A 21,401-nucleotide genomic window follows, 5' to 3' on the forward strand; every position below is an offset into this window, starting at 1 on the left:
ATATATATATATATATATATATATATATATATATATATATATATATATATACATTTGTGTAAAATTTTTCTAACAATACAGAGAGCAACATAATAGAACATTTTTTAAAGTTATTTTGTGGCTTCCCCCCCCCCCCCCCCCTTGTTAATTTACGGGGGCGGGGGGCAACATCGTAGTTATGGACCCGACCCTGGCTCTGGAAACCCATACAAGGCAGGTTGCTTTGCATTAGCCATTAGAAATATAGCAAAAACAATCAATCTGTTCAGTTCTATGTGCAAAATAATATGGCTTAAAAGCGTTCTCTTGGCTTGATTTAACATATGTGAAAGCCCTAATACTGTTTTCTTTCTTCCAGACAGAAGCTGAATATAAAAAACAATTAACACTTACCCCTCAAAGAGGTAAGCATTGTAAAAAAGGTTACTAAAGGTAAAATGTCTAATTATGTTTGAAGATTCTTAGGGTCTATTCACACGGCAGAATTTCCGCACCAATTCCGCTTTCTTGGGTGGTTTCTGGCTTGTGCGGATTTTGTGTGGAATTGGTGCGGTAATTCAGAAGTGTGGAATCCCATAGAAGTCTATCAGCTTCCATTTTAAGTGGAATTCTGTTGTGTGAATAGACCCTTACAAAGATCTCACAGTGGATAAAGGTGGCCTAAAGCTGTGTTCACACAGGGCATTTAGATAGCTGTATTGCCACTATTTATTACTGCAATTTTAGTGATATTTTCGAAAATGCAGTGAAGTTTAAGTGCAGTTTTACCACAAATACCGCAATATTACCTCAATTATGCAAATTGCTGTTAAATTGCGCAAGTGAAACACTAAGTAAATGCCCATGTGGAGTCATAGATGGCCACGATTTACTATTACCATTCTGACCGTTTTAAAAACAATGCAGAAAACTTGCACCAAAAATGTTTTAATCAATCGTTATTGTCGCACAGTTTTGACTAAATTTTAAAGGTCATGCTGTGTTGCAAGTAAAACTGTTTAGCTACAAAACACAACACAAATAATCAGTAAGGAAAATGGGTGATTTGTAGTAAACCTACATTCTGGAGCAGTTTTTGGCTGCCACATAACTGCCTTTCAGCCGCTTAGTGACCACTTTGTGTGATTTTACCCTCAAAATGAATGCATTCATGGATTGTATGATTGTAACAACGTTGTCTGTATTCTTGTTCAGTTTGTTAATGCATTCTCCCATTATCTGCGCAATTTACAGAATCTGACACTAAAAAGCTTAATCTGCCATATGGAAGACCATTAGTTTTGCAAAATAGCAGCTATTGCATCTTGTACCATATTAAATATGTGAGTGGTTTCAGCTACAATATAAAGATGCCATTGTGGAGTTCATATACACTAGGAAAAAACGTAAGTACTATTTATATACCTACTGGTGTACCACATAAGACTTTTTGTGTTTGTTGGTCTACCTTGTTGGTCTACATAAGTTAGATTGTCATAATTTAATTTACTTACTACTATTTACTTACCACCTTACTTACAGCAACACTGATTTTTGTTTGCATGGAAGACCCTAGTTCATTCAATTTCCATCATTGCTGAGGTCCCTAGAATTTGGACCCTTATGGCAAATCACTAGAATATGCCGTGACATTATGATTCATTACATAATTTCACAGGAATATCCCTTGAAACCAGAAAACTGCATCTAAGTAATAGACAAATGATAGTGGATATTGCTTTTGATAGATTAAGTATTCCAGGTATGTTAACCAGTGTAGATCTTCATGAGGGACAAGTAAACACGGTACACGAATAAATCCTTGAGCATATTCTCCGGATCAGCTGTGACTGCTACGTACAAACCTTATTTGCAGGTGGCCCCTTGTATTAGGATAGGTAAACAATATACTTCTATTTATTATATATATATATTATATATTATATATATATTGTTGCCTACCTATCCTTATATTTTTATTTATTTATTATTTATAAATAGAAGTATTAGGATAGGCAGACAACAAGAGATACTTCTATTTATTGTTATATATAAGTTTTCGGCCTGTTTTTATTGTATTTTGTAGTTTCCTGCATCAATCTTTTTTTTTGTTCAGGGCCCCCCTGTACTGTATCTGCTGCCCCCCCTTTTTTTTCTATATCTAGTCCCCCTGTCTGACCACTGATCTAAAGAAAGGTTGTTGTTTGCCCCCTAAACGCGTCATCCTTTATGCTGTATTCTCCATGTGTTAATTTTATTTTATAAATAAAATCACTTGAATTACCTTACTCAGTACTCTGGACTGTCTTTTATTCGCATGGAAACCAGCAGTGCCTATTTAACACTGTCACTTTTGCTTTTTCATTTCCACATCATTCTTGGGACCTTTGGGCCAGCAGCTGTTTCCTCAACTTTAATAACCCCCTATACAAGTTTTTTTTTACTTGCTCCAGGTGTGCAGCCATTGCTTACGGGCTTCACTGCCCATCTTTTTTTTTATCCCTGCATAGCAGTCTCCACTGGTAGGATAAGGATACTTGACAGGGCTTATACTTATGAACATTGCAAACTGGCTAATTACATCCAAAAGCAGATTTGATCTATTTAATTATTATTATTATTATTTTTTTACTATAATGTTTAAATGGACACTGTTATAGAGAAAAAAATATGTGATATGCCTCTATGGATATGTCATAGAGGCATATCATAACATTATATTGGTTGGGGACTAGCCGTGACCAACCAGCAAAAAGAGCTGGGACAAGTGCATGCTTAACGTGTACTCTCCCAGCTCTGTGTCCGGTTATGTAAGTCTAAGACCATCTCTTACACAGACGTTTCGACAGGTCCCACTCCCTAGTACATGTCAAGTGTTTTTTTTTATGACAGTACCTTATTATAAGGCCTGATTTATAATAAGTATACCCCTTTAAAGGGGTACTCCCGGGGAAAACTTTTTTTTTTTATCAACTGGTGCCAGAAAGTTAAACAGATTTGTAAATTACTTCTATTAAAAAATCTTAATCCTTCCAGTACATTTTAGGGGCTGTATACTACAGAGGATTTCTCTTCGGTCATGACCACAGGGCTCCCTGCTGACCTCTGCTGTCCATTTTAGGAACTGTCCAGAGCAGCATATGTTTGCTATGGGGATTTTCTCCTGCTCTGGAGAGTTCCTAAAATGGACAGCAGAAGTCAGCAGAGAGCACTGTGGTCGTGACAGAAGAGAAATACAAAAAGAAAATTATTTCCTTTGTAGGATACAGCCCTTAAAAAGTACTGGAAGGATTAAGATTTTTAAATAAAGTAATTTACAAATCTGTTTAACTTTCTGGCACCAGTTGATTTAAAAAAAAAAAACATAAAGTAATGTTATCTTAGAATGTTTTTGGCATGCTAGATTCTATAAATCTCCTTTTGCTAATGTCTTTTCTGGCACAACATAAATGTTAGTTTCAGAACTTCAAGGCTGCAAAATATCAGGATGCTTTATAAAGTGGGAAATGAGTCCTTACAATTATATCAACACATTAACTGATGTGTTTTTGCCAATATGACATTTTGGTTGTATAATGTTTGTTAGGATCTTGTGCCGGCTTCTGTGAAAAATGATTCATGTTTATTTGTGGATGTTCGGATCCCACAAGGACAAAGTCAAAGCTGTCAATACTACTATGACCACCAATCTCTGACATTTGGATTTCTCTTCCCTCCAGGTAAATATAGTGTTATACATGTAAATGATTAAAGGTTTCAAACCCAGTGCCTGCAGGTTCTGTACACCCATGTACTAGTGACAACTCTTGTCTGTGCTCTGGCACATACACATAAGACTGCTACTACTATTCAAGCCAGCTGGGATGTGAATGTCAGTGTTGTTTCCCTATGACAAGGCTAAATCAGAAGACAGAATAAGAAGTGTTGTCCTGGGGTCACAGACACGTATTTGATTTATATTGGTGATATAAACTTTTAACGTAAATAGCTTTCATTTTCATTTTCCACTAAAGGACTTTTCATAAAGTGTGCAGAATGCCAAGGACTATCAGCTAGCCAGTCTAATGCGCATAAGTCCATGAAAACACATCTTACAAATGTAGAATTCCAGTCACATTACATTTGTAGGGGAGCGACTCTGTTCCGAGCAAGTAGCAGGTCCACTGGTTCTGTAGATAAAGGTACAGCTGATGAATAATTTCTCCTCAAATTCCTATATTTAATACAGATTTGGTTTCAAAGACAACTTTGTAGGGCTTCAGACCACTTGGTTTGGGCAAGCTTCCTCTATAGGCCAATTTATGGTAACTTAAAGTCTCTTGTCTTCAGCCATTGCCCTGAGTCCTGCATGCAGGCTAAAGAAGTCTTCCTAAGTGTATATACACTGCTCAAAAAAAATAAAGGAAACACTTAACCAACACAATGTAACTCCAAGTAAGTCAATCACACTTCTGTGAAATCACACTGTCCACTCAGAAAGCACAGGTGGAAATTATAGGCAATTACAAGACACCCCCAATAAAGGAGTGTTTCTGCAGGTGGTGACCACAGACCACTTCTCAGTTCCTATGCTTCCTGGCTGATGTTTTCGTCACTTTTGAATGCTGGTGGTGCTTTCACTCTCTAGTGGTAGCATGAGAAAGAGTCTACAACCCACACAAGTGGCTCAGGTAGTGCAGCTCATCCAGGATGGCACATCAATGTGAGCTGTGGCAAGAAGGTTTGCTGTGTCTGTCAGCGTAGTGTCCAGAGCATGGAGGTGCTACTATGAGACAGGCCAGTACATCAGGGGACGTGGAGGAGGCCTAGGAGGGCAACAACCCAGCAGCAGGACCGTTACCTCTGCCTTTATGCAAGGAGGAGCAGGAGGAGCATTTCCAGAGCCCTGCAAAATGACCTCCAGCAGGCCACAAATGTGCATGTGTCCACTCAAACGGTCAGAAACAAACTCCATGAGGGTGGTATGAGGGCTCGACATCTACAGGCGGGGGTTTGTGCTTACAGCCCAACACCGTGCAGAGAACACCAAGATTGGTGAATTTGCCAATGGCACCATGTGCTCTTCACAGATGAAAGCAGCTTCACACTAAGCACATGTGACAGAGTCTGGAGATGCCATGGAGAACATTCTGTTGCCTGCAACATGCTCCAGCATGACCGGTTTGGTGGTAGGTCAGTAATGGTTTGGAGTGGCATTTTTTGGGGGGGCCGCACAGCCCTCCATGTGCTTGCCAGAGGTAGCCTGACTGCCATTAGGTACTGAGATGAGATCCTCAGATCCCTTGTGAGACCAAATGCTAGTGCGGTTGGCCCTGGGTTCCTCCTAATGTAAGACAATGCTAGACCTCACGTGGCTGGAGTGTCAGCAGTTCCTGTAAGAGGAAGGCATTGATGCTATGGACTGGCCCGCCCGTTCCCCAGACCTGGGGCATAATGTCTCGCTCCATCCACCAATGACATGCTGCACCACAGACTGTCCAGGAGTTGGTGGATGCTTTAGTCCAGGTCTGGGAGGACATCCCTCAGGAGACCCTCCGCACCTCATCAGGAGCATGCCCAGGTGTTGTATGGAGGTCATACAGGCAGGTGGAGGCCATACGCACTACTGAGCCTCATTTTGACTTGTTTTAAAGACATTAAATCAAAGTTGGATCAGCCTGTAGTGTGGTTTTCCACTTTGATTTTGAGTGTGACTCCATATCCAGACCTCCATGGGTTGATATATTTGATTTCCATTGATAATTTTTGTGTGATTTTGTTGTTAGAACATTCAACTATGTAAAGACGAAAGTATTTTATACGATTAGTTGATTCAGATCTAGGATGTGTTATCTTGAGCAGTGTATTAAATGTCCATTTCTATAATAATGAACAGTAAAACCTTTTTACTTTGGTTAGGTGTTTCTCGTCCTCTTACATGTTAAAACCAAAGGGTTTTAAGCTGACACTATTTCTTGTTCATTGAATTACACAACTGTAATGCTGTAAACAGGAAATAATGTAAACTCATAAAATTAAGATGTTGTTGCTTTTTTTTAACTGGGGAAAGCAGTGAAAACTCAGCTGCATTGTTTGTAGCTTCTTAATCATTTTTGTTAGTATGCTTATCATTTAAAAAAAATTAATGTGGTGAGCCACGGGGTGTGATGTGAGGTGCAAGGAGCAGATGGTGTTGCCCAGGGATAGATGGTATTAACCCCTTTGTGTTCGTGATGCCAGGGCCACCCGAAGGTAGTACTACTAGTCCTAGGTTAGGCAGGGGCAAATAATTGTCCAAGGCCAGGTTAAGGTTAACGGTAGCTTTTACTGAGGTAGACAGATGGTACAGCCTATACAGTTCGGCTAGGATCCCAGAGAGGTGACCAGTAACACAGCGGACCTCGAAGCTTGCTGGGACTTAGTGACTTGAGAGACTTTAGGTGCAGGCCACACTGACTACAATTGACTTGACTTGACTGAAGATAGCGACAGCAGATAAAGACGACTTGACTAACTGACTTGTGGCTGCAATTTAGGTTGAGGACTCCAGATGTGCTGGACACTGACCCTGAGACATCTAGACTTGACCTCAGCAGAAAGTGAAACACAAGAGAGAGATGGTAGTACCTCCCCCTCTTATAAAAGGGGGCTGAGTAAGGAGCCCATAGGCCAATTGCTGGTCACCTAGTGCTCTCTGGGTAACGAACATATGACTTAAACATGTGACAAACATTATCATGTGACCCACTTGAAAGGTCCTTTGCACTTAAAGGGGTATTCCAGGCAAAACCTTATTTTTATATATATCAACTGGCTCCAGAAAGTTAAACAGATTAGGTGAGTGCCGATATTTTCATTTCTCTTCACGGATATCATGAACTTTGCTTATTATAGTATCTGAGCACCACCAGAGGCATTACAGCTACACCAACTCCCACCTGCCATTCCTAATCCAGCACACTCACGCAGTGCCGCACTACCTCCTTTGAGATTTGTAAATTACTTCTATTAAAAAATCTTAATCCTTCCAATAGTTATTAGCTTCTGAAGTTTTCTGTCTAACTGCTCAATGATGATGTCACATCCCAGGAGCTGTGCATGATGGGAGAATATCCCCATAGGAACTGCACAGCTCCCGGGACGTGAGTCATCAGAGCGCAGTTAGACAGAAAACAACAACTCAACTTCAGAAGCTAATAACTATTGGAAGGATTAAGATTTTTTTTATAGAAGTAATTTACAAATCTGTTTAACTTTCCGGAGCCAGTTGATATATTAAAAAAAAGTTTTGGCCTGGAATACCCCTTTAACCCCTTCCCGCTATTGGACGTATGCATACGTCCAGGCGAATTACACGTTCGCGCAAATGGACGTATGCATACGTCCAAGCGATCTCCTGCTCTGCCGCGGGCAGCGCAGGAGATCGCGGGTGGGACTCAGCTGTCAATCACAGCCGGAGTCCCACCGCAGCTGCCGGGGCCGCGATCGCGCCGGTCCTGGCAGCATTAACCCCATAGATGCCGTGATCAGTTCTGATCACGGCATCTACGGTGTTTGCAGGGGGAGCGCTCTCCCCCTGCCCATCAACGGCGGCGCCGCGATAAAATAAGGGGGATCGGGGGTGTCCAAGACACCCTCGATCCCCCTTGAAGAGATAGGAGTGAGGTGGCAGGGTTGCCACCCCTCCTATCCCTGCTATTGATCGGCGGAGCGGCCGACCAATAGCAGACTGGGGGCGGGGGGGTTAAAGTTCGGTTCCCCCCGCTATGCCCACCCATCGGTGTCCGGGCACAGCGGGGGGAACCGTGTAGTGGCGGCAGCGGCGGTCACTTACCCGGCGGCGGTGGCTGTGATCACGGCGGCGGTGGAGGTGAGTATGACGCCGCGTGTCCAGGAGTCTGTTGCTTAGCAACATCTGCAGGGCGACAGTTTAGAGAGTGGTCTCTAAACTGTCGCCCTCCAGATGTTGCAAAACTACAACTCCCACCATGCCTTTACAGCTGTTTGCTGTGTTGGCATACTGGGAGTTGTAGTTTTGCAAGATTTAGAGGGGGTCAGGCTGGAGATCACTGACAGTGGTCTCTAAACTGTAGCCTTCCAGATATTACAAAACTACAACTCCCAGCATGCCCAGACAGCAGTTTTCTGTCTTAGCATGCTGAGATTTGTAGTTTTGCAACATCTGGAGGGCCACAGTTTAGAGACCACTGTCAGTGATCTCCAGCCTGAACCCCTCTAAATCTTGCAAAACTACAACTCCCAGCATTCAGGAACAGCAAATGGCTGTCTCAGCATGCTGGGAGTTGTACTTGCGTGCCTCCAGCTGTTGCATGACTACATCTCCCAGCATTCCCTTTGGCAATCAGTACATGCTGAGAGTTGTAGTTCTGCAACAGCTGGAGGCACACTGGTTGGGAAATACCGAGTTAGGTGGGGGGGTCCACTGTTCTGGCACCACGGGGGGGCTTTGGAAATGCACATGGCCAAATTCTCTCTCCAAAAGCTCAATGATGCTCCTTCTCTTCTGAGCATTGTAGTTCGCCCCCAGTGCACTTCACGTCCACTTGTTGGGTATTTCCATACTCAGAAGAGATGGGGTTACAAATTTTGGGGGGTATTTTCTGCTATTATCCCTTGTAAAAATGTAAAATTTGGGGGAAAACAAGCATTTTAGTGTAAAAAAATTTTTTTTTTTTTACATATGCAAAAGTCGTGAACTACCTGTGGGGTATTAAGGTTCACTTTACCCCTTGTTACGTTCCCCAAGGGGTCTAGTTTCCAAAATGGTATGCCATGTGTTTCTTTTTTTTCTGTCCTGGCACTATAGGTGCTTCCTAAATGCGGCATGCCCCCATAGCAAAATTTGCTTCCAAAAAGCCAAATGTGACTCCTTTTCTTCTGAGACCTGTAGTGCGCCAGCAGAGCACTTTTCATCCCCATATTGGGTGTTTTCTGAATCGGGAGAAATTGGGCTTCAAATTTTGGGGGGTATTTTCTGCTATTACCTTTTTTAAAAATGTAACATTTTTGCTAAACCAAGCATTTTTGGTAAAAAAAAAATTTTTTTTTTTACATATGCAAAAGTCGTGAAACACCTGTGGGGTATTAAGGTTCACTTTATCCCTTGTTACGTTCCTCAAGGAGTCTAGTTTCCAAAATGGTATGCCATGTCATTTTTTTGCTGTCCTGGCACCATAGGGGCTTCCTAAATGCGACATGCCCCCCGAGCAAAATTTGCTCTCAAAAAGCCAAACATGACTCCTTCTCTTCTGAGCATTGTAGTTCGCCCGTAATGCACTTCAGGTCAACTTATGGGGTACCTCCATACTCAGAAGAGATGGGGTTACAAATTTTGGGGGGTATTTTCTGCTATTAACCCTTGCAAAAATGTGAAATTTGGGGGGAAACACACATTTTAGTGAAATTTTTTTTTTTTTTACATATGCAAAAGTCATGAAACACCTGTGGGGTATTAAGGCTCACTTAATTCCTTGTTATGTTCCTCAAGGGGTCTAGTTTCCAAAATGGTATGCCATGTTTTTTTTTTTTTTTTTGCTGTTTTGGCACCATAGGGGCTTCCTAAATGCAACATGCCCCCAAAAAAACATTTCAGAAAAACGTACTCTCCAAAGAACATGCAAGTGTAAAAAATGAAGATTTTGAATTTTCTCCTTCACTTTGCTGCTTTTCCTGTGAAACACCTAAAGGGTTAAAACACTTACTGAATGTCATTTTGAATACTTTCGGGGGTGCAGTTTTTGTAATGGGGTCATTTATGGGGTATTTCTAATATGAAAACCCTTCAAATCCACTTCAAACCTGAACTGGTCCATGAAAAATAGCGAGTTTGAAAATTTTGTGAAAATTTTTAAAATTGCTGCTGAACTTTGAAGCCCTCTGGTGTCTTCCAAAAGTAAAAACACGTCAATTTTATGATGAAAATATAAAGTAGACATATTGTATATGTGAATCCCAAAAAAAATATATTTGGAATATCCATTTTCTTTACAAACAGAGAGCTTCAAAGTTAGAAAAATGCAAAATTTTCAATTTTTTCATCAAATTTTGGGATTTTTCACCAAGAAAGGATGCAAGTTACCACAAAAATTTACCACTATGTTAAAGTAGAATATGTCATGAAAAAACAATCTCGGAATCAGATTGATAAGTAAAAGCATTCCAGAGTTATTAATGTTTAAAGTGACAGTGGTCAGATGTGCAAAAAAGGGCTGCGTCCTAGAGGTGAAAATGGGCTGTGTCCTTAAGGGGTTAATATACAACCTATTCACATTATGGGGGAACACTGCAGGAGAGCTCTAAGGACATACAGGGACTAAACCTGACAGGACTGTAGGAACATATCCCCCTACTGGTAATATATGCTCACTATGACTCCACAAGTCAGTGTGATTAAGATCTCCTGGACTTCCTGTCTGGAGAGAAACAGGGTATGTGCTCAGCAAAGATTACACTTCATTTTACAAAGTTATATAACTTTATCGTGTGCAGCTATATAAAGGCATTTCATTTGGCTGGAGTTCTCCTTTAAAGTAAAACTCCAGCAGCAGTGCGTGTTCTAGTTCTGCCCATTGTGTGATTATATAAAATATAAAAACAAGCATTTACCTATAGTGCTCTTGCAGTTCCTCCTAAAGCTGTAGCTTCAGAAAGAATATCCCTGCAGGGGACTGGAGCAGGCCAAAAAAATACCTCCTTCTGGAGTTCCCTTTTAACATTGCATTTACTACATTACCATATTTTGTCAGAAAAAAACACTTTTTTTATATGTACTTTAAGACTATCCATTCAGAGTGCAACATTTGGAAAAGCCCTATAGGGGTCCTAAGCAATAATTTCAATTCACTTCTAAACGGGAAGTCTGCCAAATTTTATATTATTGTTTATACTATGTTTGCTGTTATTTTAGGCTTCAAACGATCCTCTAAAGATGATGATTATTCGGGACTTACAACCAGCAATATGCTACCAATGTATCCTGCATTTCAAGGTTAGTTTTGCTCCTTAGTACTGGTATGTGTCATATAAATGTTAGTTAATATATATGTATTAAATATTTTTACCATACATGAAAATGCTATATACCTCTCATAGTCATACAGTTATCAAATAACGCCAGTACCAATTATACCAATATACAAGGGAAAAATTATAAATCCTGCCACATCATGATTACGACCTCAGTGACATAAACTGTTACCAGATAATACTGCCACACCATAACCGCTTAAATAGCCAGCACACAATGACAAAGTACAAACACTTTACTACTGATACTTAACAAAATCCTTTATAAACAGACCAATATGCCACTTTCCCCTGTATACTGACCATATAAAGGTAGATACCAGCTGTGTGCAGGCTGATTACAGTGCAGTTACATCCAAAGACTCACAGGGGGCATCTTCTCTAAAGGGAATCACAGGTGATGCCTTCTCTGATTGGAATAGTAGTTTACTTTTCTTGTTACATCTCCATCTGGCCTGGACCACCAGGCAGACTTCTTCCAGCCATGACGCATCCCCTTTCGAATCTGCTTGATAAACATTTTAGGCTTCTTGCTGCAGCATCTTCCTCATGTCAATACAAAAAAAAAAAAAACTTTTTTACCCCTCACAGTAACAGTGCCCACTTTCACCTCCTACAATTATTAGGTCCCCACTGTGCCCCCATATAGTTGGCCCTCATACAGTAGTAAGACCCCATTTGTGCCCCAATATAGTAGTTATGTTATGGCAGTGATTATGCCCTAAAGAAGCTCATTATTACGATTCCCTAAGGCAAAGTCTCGTGGATATTTGCTTTGTGCTTCTACACATACTGTACTATAAAATGAATCAATGACTAAACGTGCTTTTTATGCTAAAATTTATTTCATAACACATCTTCTAGATCTGGTTTAAGTCTGGGACTACACAAAACCCTTTGTTGTGAGACTTGGTCCTTGTTTAACCCCTTAAGGACCGAGGGTTTTTCCGTTTTTGCATTTTCGTTTTTTCCTCCTTGCCTTTTAAAAATCATAACTCTTTCAATTTTGTACGTAAAAATCCATATGATGGCTTATTTTTTGCAGCACCAATTCTACTTTGTAATGACATCAGTAATTTTTTCCAAAAATCTACGGCGAAACGGAAAAAAAAATCATTGTGAGACAAAATTGGAAAAAAAAACGCTGTTTTGTAAATTTTGGGGGCTTCTGTTTCTACTTAGTACATTTTTTGGTAAAAATAACACTTTATCAGTATTCTGTAGGTCCATACGATTAAAATGATACCGTACTTATATAGGTTTGATTTTGTCGTACTTCTGGAAAAAATCATAACTACATGCAGGAAAATTAATACATTTAAAATTGTCATCTTCTGACCCCTATTTCTTTTTTATTTTGCGCTTATGGGGCGGTATGAGGGCTCATTTTTTGCGCTGTGATGTGAAGTTTTTAGTGGTACCATTTTTGCATTGATAGGACTTATTGATCTTTTTATTCATTTTTCATGATATAAAAAGTGACCAAAAATGCACTATTTTGGACTTTGGAATTTTTTTGCGCGTACGCCATTGACCCTGCGGTTTTAATTAATGATATATTTTTATAATTCGGACATTTACGCACCCGGTGATACCATATATGTTTATTTTTATTTACACAGTTTTTTTTTATGGGGAAAGGGGGTGATTCAAACTTTTAAAAGGGAAGGGGTTAAATGATCTTTATTCACTTTTTTTTTTGCAGTGTTATAGCTCCCATAGGGACCTATAACACTGCACACACTGTTCTTTCACATTAATCACTAGTTTCTCATAGGAAACCAGTGATCGATGATTCTGCCGCATGACTGCTCATGCCTGGATCTCAGGCACTGAGCAGTCATTCGGCGATCGGACAGCGAGGAGGCAGGTAGGGATCCTCCTGCTGTCCTGTAAGCTGTTCGGGATGCCGCAATGCCCAATTTATTAGATACAGCGCTAGGACTGCGCGTTTCAAGGGGTTGGACCCCCTCTTCGTCAGGTCTGAGGGGGTCCGACCCCTTCAAACGCGTAGTTCTAGCGCTGTATCTAATAAATTGTATTTTATTGTACTCATCTCGTGATCCAAATCTCATCCATTGATCTGGCATCTACCACCAACATCACGGTGAAGCGCCGACTGGAGCATCTTTCTTTTGTCCACTCTGGGAATTTACTCCTGGATGAACAACCGTCCTGAGGCTACTCCCACATGGGCTAGCTCCTGGCTGCACCCCCTCTACCTGCCCACGGAATCGGCGATATGCATCATTAGGAGTTATACTCTAAGCATAACAGGATCTGCTCACCTGATAATATCACCTGCTTTTTTCTACTTTTACTTCAGAGTAACGGCACATTGTTGCGCTTTTGCTGTCTTTTTGTTTTACTTTCAACAACTGAACAGAAATTGTCATAACTCACATCTGTCCCCATTTTCATTGGACGTCAGTTGACTTATCAGTATTATTGGAGTGTGGGAGGAAACAGTTCTAACCAATGAGCCACCATGCTGCCATATCTGATATATAATATAGTAGTGTAACTTATTACCTTTTGGAAATGCACTGATAGATTAAATTTGTTTAACCACTTTAGGCATTTGGAAATATTTTCATGATGTCTTGTTGGCCAAATACGCAAAAAAGAAAAATGGCATCAATGTGATTAGTGGCCCCATATTCGATTATGATTTTGATGGGAAATCTGACTCTTTGGAGCAAATTAAAAAGTAAGTAAAGGGTTACTCTTCTGAAACTGTACATTTATTTTTTCTTGTTTAATTGTAATAGAAACAAAGCATAAATAGTCTTAAAGGAGAATCATCATGAACAAAAATGTATACCCTATCCGCAGGCTCTCCCATAAAGATATATTGAGAGGCGTGTAAGCCACCGCTTCCTGCCATGGTCTGCATGTTCCATTCCCAGAGAGAGTCTGGGCCCCGTATTCTGCAGATAGGGGATCAGTTTTTGTACATGATATATCTCTAAGTTTTCCAGAACATTAATATTCATGGACTTCAATATAAGATTGGTGGTTGTCTGGCTCCCAGCATCTTCACAGATCAGTTGGCTTAATAGGCTGAAGTCTTTGATGGATACTGTGTCCCCGTCACTGTAAACCAGACACAGTGCCATACATTTGGTAGTGGATGTGTCTGGTATTAAAGCTCAGCCCCTCTGCATTTGTTTCCTTCTGGATCTCGACATATCTTTGCACCATCATTGAGTTATATTAATTCAGTTTTTTTAATCCTAACTGATAAGATCCAAAATATGTTTTATTGCAGGGAAGAGAATTCAGATGTCTACATTCCGACTCACTACTTTATCATTCTGACAAGCTGCAAGACTTCCTTTCAGAGTCCTGACCAGTGTTCTAGCCCCTTGGAGGGCATGTCATTTGTTATACCACACAGAGAAGACTACAGGGAAAGCTGTGCTGTAAGTTTTGCTTTTATTGAGAATTATGTAGGTCCGAGTTTTTCTATACCAGTTCCTATGAGAATCTAAAAGCTTGTGCTCTGTGCAGTAAATTTGCTGTGATATAGTGACATATAAATAGGATCTGAGCTTCCGATTCAGTATAATGTGTTTACATCGCTACTTGAAAGTCTCTGACTTGGTAATTTATTTATTGAGAAAAATGATCCAGTAAAGTCTACCTGTGAGTATCTGGTATGACACCCCCTCCCCTTGTGCACCTATAACTGCATATAAATGGTTCCGGTAACTATTGATGGTCCTGCAAATCAGTTTAGAGGAAATTAGCCTATTCCTCTGTTAAAAAAAAAACAAAAAAAAACAGCTTTATCTGTTGGTGGGTTTTACCCGTAAACTGCTTGCTTCAGGTTCTGACATAATATGCCTATTGGATTAAAGGAGTTGTCCAAGCTGAATGTTCTTGAGGCATATGTTCAGGGAGAAGGTAGTTTAAAATGAACAAAATAGACAAATACCCACTTACCTTTTTTGCTTAAGCGCCACTACGCTACTATGGAGCTCTAATTCCGGTCATGCAGCACTTCTGGGTTGGTCCATGAGACATAATAGGCCCGCTTAGCCAATTATCAGCCACAGAGGTGTTCTGTCTTAGCCACTGATTTATTAAATGTTTTAAACTACCCACTCCTTGAGCATATGCATCTGGAACATGCAGCCTGGACAACCCCTTTAAGGTCAGGACTTTGACCTGGCCATTCCAAAACTTTAGCTTCAATCTTAAAGCGTACCCGTCAGATCCAACTAATTTTTTTTATATATCACTCAGTACCTAATCCTGACCATGAACATCTAATTTTTATGTCTAGCACCTTTATTTATTTTTTTATTACACCTTTAATATAGCTCACTAGTCTGAATTCCTCTCAAACCGAAGGGTGAGGCCTCACTGTGCAGGTCTCCGCCCCCTCCCTCAGTATACTCAGTTGCTTGACTGGCTTTTTCAGTATGAAATACTGAAAATTTTCTAATGAAAGCAATTGCAAAACCTATTGGTTTTGATGCTTTAAAACATATCAAAAGTTTTTGTATCTGACAGTGCCCATTTAAGTTTCTTAGAGGTTACTTGGGATTCCTTTGTGCCCTCATGGACTATTAACTATTTTGCTCTTGACATGATCTTTATTTATTGGCCACTCCTGGGGAGGGTAATAATGGGTTTTATTTATCTCCATCTGTACAGTCTTAATGGCTCTGTATTGGTGGAGTCCAAACTCTTTAGATATGGTTTGGAACCTTTAAAGCCTGCACAGCATCAACAAAACTTGAGGTCCCTAGAAATCTCTTTTTGTGGAAGTGTGCTATGGTAGGAACAAACGTGTATTGTGGAGATGAAAATTTAATATGTTACTGATCTTTTAGTAAAACAGATCATCCACTCACACCTGATTTGGATAGTTTTTCTCAATAAATAAATGACAATTTCACATATCTTTGAGTGGCAAAAGTAAGTGAACCTTTAGGACTAGTCAGTTGTTTTCAATCAATGGGATGACAGTGTCTAATATTTTCAATGTACTTGTTTGATTTGGTTCTCTTTATCTACTTTTAGGACTTGTGGAAAAGTCTGTTGTTTTTAGTTCAAATTTATGCAAAACAAATTTGGAAAAGTTCACAAGCTTTCAAAGATCGTTGTACATGTGGGCAACATGGCGGCCACAAATAGCTGATTAGTGGGGGTGCTAGGTGCACTGAGATTGTCCAGTCATTTTAGCTTTGAAAATCCTTTAGTATCCACCCTTTCACTCAGCCAGTTACTTGCCCTCTTAGTTTTCCCCAGTCAAAGCATTTTACTGAAGCAATTTGTATTTGTAGATAATACTGTCTGTCTGCCACATTGCTTCTTGTGGATAGATTCATATTGCCATTTATGTAAGTGCCCTTAGACATCTTACCGTTTAGCTAAAGGATAGGGGATAAGATGTCTGATAACGGGGGTACTGCCGCTGGGGACCACCGCAATCTCTCTTGCAGCAACCCCGTTCATGAGCGAAGATCGCTCCATGGCTAATGATGGGCGATACAGGGGCCGGGGTATTGTGATGTCACGCCCCGCCCCTCATGTCATGCCCCAGCCCCTTAATGCAATCCTATGGGAGGGGGCGTGATGGCCATCATGCCCTCTCCTATAGGCTTGCATTGAGGGGGCGGAGCCATGATGTCACTATACTCCAGCCCCTGTATCGCCCATCATCAGCCACAGAGCGATCTTTGCTCCATGCAGCTCATGAACAGGGGTGCTGCAGGAGATATTGCCGGGGTCCACAGCAGCGGGAACCCTGCTAGATAGGGGGTTAAGATGTCTAGGGGCAGAGTACCCCTTTAATGCTGCATAGGTGAACTACAATGCCATTATGGGTTTCCCTGCATAGGAGATCCTGATGCATGACCCACTGTTGTGTCTTGAGTACTTGATAAATATTACTGTATGATGTAGAAACTTAGCAGAGACAGAGGCCCGGAATATCTTTCAGCTGTAGTTTTATTCTGGCCACCATAAAGTTTCTCTGTTCATGGAGGACATAATAAAACTAACGCTGTCAGATATCCTGGACTCTGTCTCTGTTGTGACCATATTTACTACATTTGTATGTGTCTCTGGATTGGGACTCTACTTGGACACTTGCAGGGTGGATGGTTTCCAGCGCTGGTTCTTCTTTCCTCTGATGATGTGCAATTGGCTCCCTCTCCTGGTAAAAAAGGGAATCACAGCATAAGGAAAATGTCTTCAGGAAACCAATTAATATTTATTTCAAGCTGTTGACTCATTTTATGTTCTACTTGTAGTGCAGCTTTTTTGAGAGCTCAGTCTTTTATTTTTGTGGTCTAACAAAACCTCTACACCTTCTGTGTTGCTAGAGTTAAATTTTACTTGTTTTTAAGTAAATTATTTTTACTTTTCAAGTAAAATTTTGTATAGTAGTTTTCTTAATATGTCAGAAAAATCTGAAATTGAGAATGTATTTTCTAGTACAGAGGGTCAGGTAAGGTGTTAGGTGTATGAAATATCCAGCATGGTCATAGTCCACATGTGTACAAGATAAGTTTGTTCAGACTGTAATGTATTGTTCTCTATCAGACTTATGTATCAAACATTGTCTCTAATGGAAATGATTGGAATTTTCTCTACTAACCAACTGTCTGTTTCCTTATCATTGTCCCCAAGTCCTTCGTCGTTCCTTCCTAAGCATAACTCCATGAAACCTATATCTTCTAGACTTCTATCTGCAGTCTAGAGTAGGGCTCCTCAATCTTTTTTTTTTACCAGGGCCACATCAAACAGAAATTGAGGTCATTTAAAAAAAAAAATTCTGCATTGTTCAAATTCTAATTTATTTTATTTAAATCCTGTAAGACCTTAAAATAGGAGATTTAAGGAAATCTGCTCCCCTGTATTCCCATCTCCTTAATTCATCTTTTCAGCCTCTCTGGCCTGTTTGCAGCCACCAAATGTAGTTGAGAAAGCCGATAGCAGTTAAAAGATACCTTTCTGCATTGCACAAAGAGGACAATTTGTCCCTTCATTGTAGGATGCCATAGGGAAAATTCTCCTTGTATGTCATGTTCCAGAGATACCTATGACACGTGTAACAATTCCTTGAATGGTAATTTTTCTTTTTTTTTTCTTGCAGGAACATAAAGAATTAACATGGATTGAAGAACTTCTGCGGTTTAATGTAGCCCGTGTGAAGGACATTGAACTTCTTACTGGACTTAGTTTCTTTCATAACACAAATTTCTCCGTTAATGAAATTTTACAGCTCAAAACATTTCTTTCAAGTAATTTATGAGTGTTTTAAAGGGGTATTCCGCAGGAAAACATGTTTCTTTAAAACAACTGGTGCCAGAAAGTTAAACAGATTTGTAAATCACTTCTATTTAAAAATCTTAATCCTTCCAGTACTTATCAGCTGCTGTATGCTTCAGAGGAAGTTCCCTATTTTTTTTAATTTCCTTTCTTCCTGGCCACACTGCTCTCTGCTGACACCTGCCCATTTCAGGAACTGTCCAGAGCTGGATAGGTTTTCTATGGGAATTTGTTCCTACTTTGGACAGTTCCTGACATGGACAGAGGTGTCAGCAGAGGGCACTGTGGTCAGAAAGAAAATAAATCCATAAAGAAAAGAACTGCCTGTAGAGCAAATAGCAGCTGATAAGTACTGGAAGGATTCAGATTTTTAAATACAAGTAATTTACAAATCTGTTTAACTTTCTGGCACCAGTTGATATGAAAAAAAAAAAAAAAGTTTTCTCCCAGAGTACCCCTTTAAGCCTGAGTGGCATATTTTGTACTACAGAATTCAAGAACCTATATTCCGAAACCATGTTTTATGATTTAGAGAAGACACTTCTGCCGATCTATTTGACTGTTTGCTCCCTTAAAAGGGCTCAATCATCTATACATGGTATGTTGGTGTACTATGGTAGTATACATCTATACATGCTATGTAGGTGTACTATGGCAGTATAGTCAGGGTAGCCACAGAGTGATGGGATATGTAAACCCATAAACCAAAGCATTGTCAGAAGATGCCATCATGGCAATATCCCTAGATCACTCCATTGAAAGGAATAAGACTTAGAGTTGGTGGAGAGATGCCATACAGCAGTACTATGATGTCCCATAGAAGTTAGTGGGCATCTATAATATGGCTCTAATTATAAACACTAGGGCACATTTTAACAGTTTTTTATGTTTTGTGTAAAATAAAATGTATTCTTTGAATAATGACAAGTTATGTCTTTTAAATACTTTGGGGGAATTTAGCAATACTGTCTAATGTTAAAGGCAGTGTTACACAGGCTGATTTTAGGGCAAATGAGCCTTCTTAAGAACCCTTCATTGCTGAGCTAGTATTTAGCTAATGAACGAAAAAGATTTTGTGCAGTCATTTAAATTATTGCTGGCAATAAACACACATTCACCTGTATAAGTGATCACTGACACAATTGATCTAGCCATACGAAGGCTCATCCAAATCTGGACAATTCTCACAATATTTATTATTTTGTCAGATGTATTTGCTGATCAGTAACATGTAGTCTGCTGAGCCACAGTCAAGAACAGTAGTGTCTGTTTGCACAACCCCTTTTATTATTGAAGAAGATCCTGACAATAAAGTAAAGTTAGGGCCCTTTTACACATTTTTCGAGCAGATTTCCCCTGTGAAAAATCCAGTACTGCAGCCTCCCTTAGCTTTCAATAGGATTTTTTGCACCATTCACAGTATGGAATTTTCTTGATGGGCATTCTGGATCTCAGATTCCACCAAAAGAATAAGCCTGTTCATTCTTTCAGCGGAATCTACTTGGAAATGCATTGCCATCTATAGCTCATTTGAGGCAAGTCTAGGCCATTGTGCTCCATAGCACTAGAAATGCAAAGATAAAAATAGCCTAAAAAAAATAAAACATTTGCCCACTGTAGTGAAAAAAAAACCTGGTGAAAATGCCTTGTAAATATTTCCCTCTGTCTATCTTGTTATTTTGGTCACTTTTTCAATTTGGTATTATTTTATACTTTTAACTGCTTTATGTAAGAATAGTATTTTATATTTCCATCTTATTCACAAGTGTTTTTGTATGTGTGTCTTTATATTGTGACCTTGATTTTGTGATAAATGGATATTGTGGTGCTATTTTGTAAATATCTGTTGTGAGAAGGTGAGAGGGATAATAGTTGACGGTCGATATGTGTCACTGGGGTTCCTGGCCTCGGTGAAGTGAGAGTCGGTAATTTTTCCAGTGTCCGTGCTGCATATTGCAGACTGACACTGCAGCTGTAGTTTAGCTGCAAAGCTAATCTGGGACGGCTCTTACTGGGAATGGTCATGTGTTGGGTGGGGGCCATTCCCCACAATCCAGGCAGCCTTTTGTTGGCCTTAAAGGCAGCTTGCTTCACCAGCTGGGAGAGGATTTGCATGTTGCAGCTCACACTGCCAGAGAGAGCTGAGTGTAAAGATCTTCCCTGAGGGTTGGGAAACTAGTGAGCAGACTTGCCTGGAGGCTTGGAAAAGACTTGCGTGATGCCGAATGGCATGGATTCAGGTGTGAATAAACACCTAAGGAATCCAGGTGGACTGTTGTCACTTTTTCCTTTTTGTTCTGCATTTAAAGACTGTTTGCTGTTTACCAAGTGTGAATAAAACACTAAACTTTGATTTGAAAAGTCCTGTTTCTGTGCCTCTATACTGCAACCGCACCTGTCTGCAAGAGCGAGTCATCACATTTAGTGGAGGATGCGGGCAAAGCAGTGAGGTTAGTGATTGAGTTGCAGCACGCTGTTGGTAAGAACCGAGCCAGGGATAACCCTTTGGAGTTGTTGCTAGGAGCAACAAATCTGCTGACAATTGACTAAGTATGGCAAGAGTGTTTTCTCCAGTGAGTCAAGGCAAAGCAGTGTTCCAGTGACCGCAGTGTTGCCAAAATAGAGGCTGTTATAAAAGTGCTCATGGAGTCCAACATGCAACAGCGGGAGACCAACAGGCTCCAGCAGGAGTCCACCAAGCAACAGCAGGAGTCCAACAAGCATCAGCAGAAGACTAACCAGCTACTTTTGCAACATGTAATGGTGCTACAAGCCGCAGTGACAACTATGATATTGTCAAAGGTAAGATCCTGGCCAGACTGGGGGTAAATGTGTGCGTCCAGGCTCAGTCTGCTGAGCCTGCCAGGCCACAATAGTACAACCTTTTGCAATTCCTGCAAAAAATTTCTGCAGCCGGAGGTGTTGAGTGCCACTGCCATGCTGAACCGTCTCCTGGCTGACATGTTCTGGAGGGCTCTGGCTTACGCCCTCCAGAGCTGGGTTGGCCATGTGTGCCCTAGCAACGCACTGGAGATAGTAGTAGACCTGGTGGAACAGTACAAGGCCACCAGGAAACTACGGGAGGAGGCTGTTAAACCCAGCCTCCT

General features: G+C 40.4%; 1 protein-coding gene across 1 annotated transcript in view; it reads left to right on the forward strand.

The window, feature by feature from the left end:
• ENPP1 (ectonucleotide pyrophosphatase/phosphodiesterase 1) overlaps window positions 1–18,370 on the forward strand; it is a 149,839-nt gene extending 131,469 nt beyond the window's left edge. The window contains exons 19-24 of the mRNA XM_056566561.1: window positions 359–404; window positions 1,234–1,385; window positions 3,566–3,698; window positions 10,886–10,966; window positions 13,582–14,429; window positions 18,119–18,370. Of these exons, the coding sequence (XP_056422536.1) occupies window positions 359–404; window positions 1,234–1,385; window positions 3,566–3,698; window positions 10,886–10,966; window positions 13,582–13,718 (549 nt within the window). The 3' untranslated portion in view covers window positions 13,719–14,429; window positions 18,119–18,370. The remainder of the gene's footprint in view (window positions 1–358; window positions 405–1,233; window positions 1,386–3,565; window positions 3,699–10,885; window positions 10,967–13,581; window positions 14,430–18,118) is intronic.
• Window positions 18,371–21,401: the final 3,031 nt, after the last annotated feature.

Source organism: Hyla sarda, chromosome 3 (assembly GCF_029499605.1).
Source record: "Hyla sarda isolate aHylSar1 chromosome 3, aHylSar1.hap1, whole genome shotgun sequence".
In the NCBI taxonomy this organism is placed as follows: Eukaryota; Metazoa; Chordata; class Amphibia; order Anura; family Hylidae; genus Hyla; species Hyla sarda.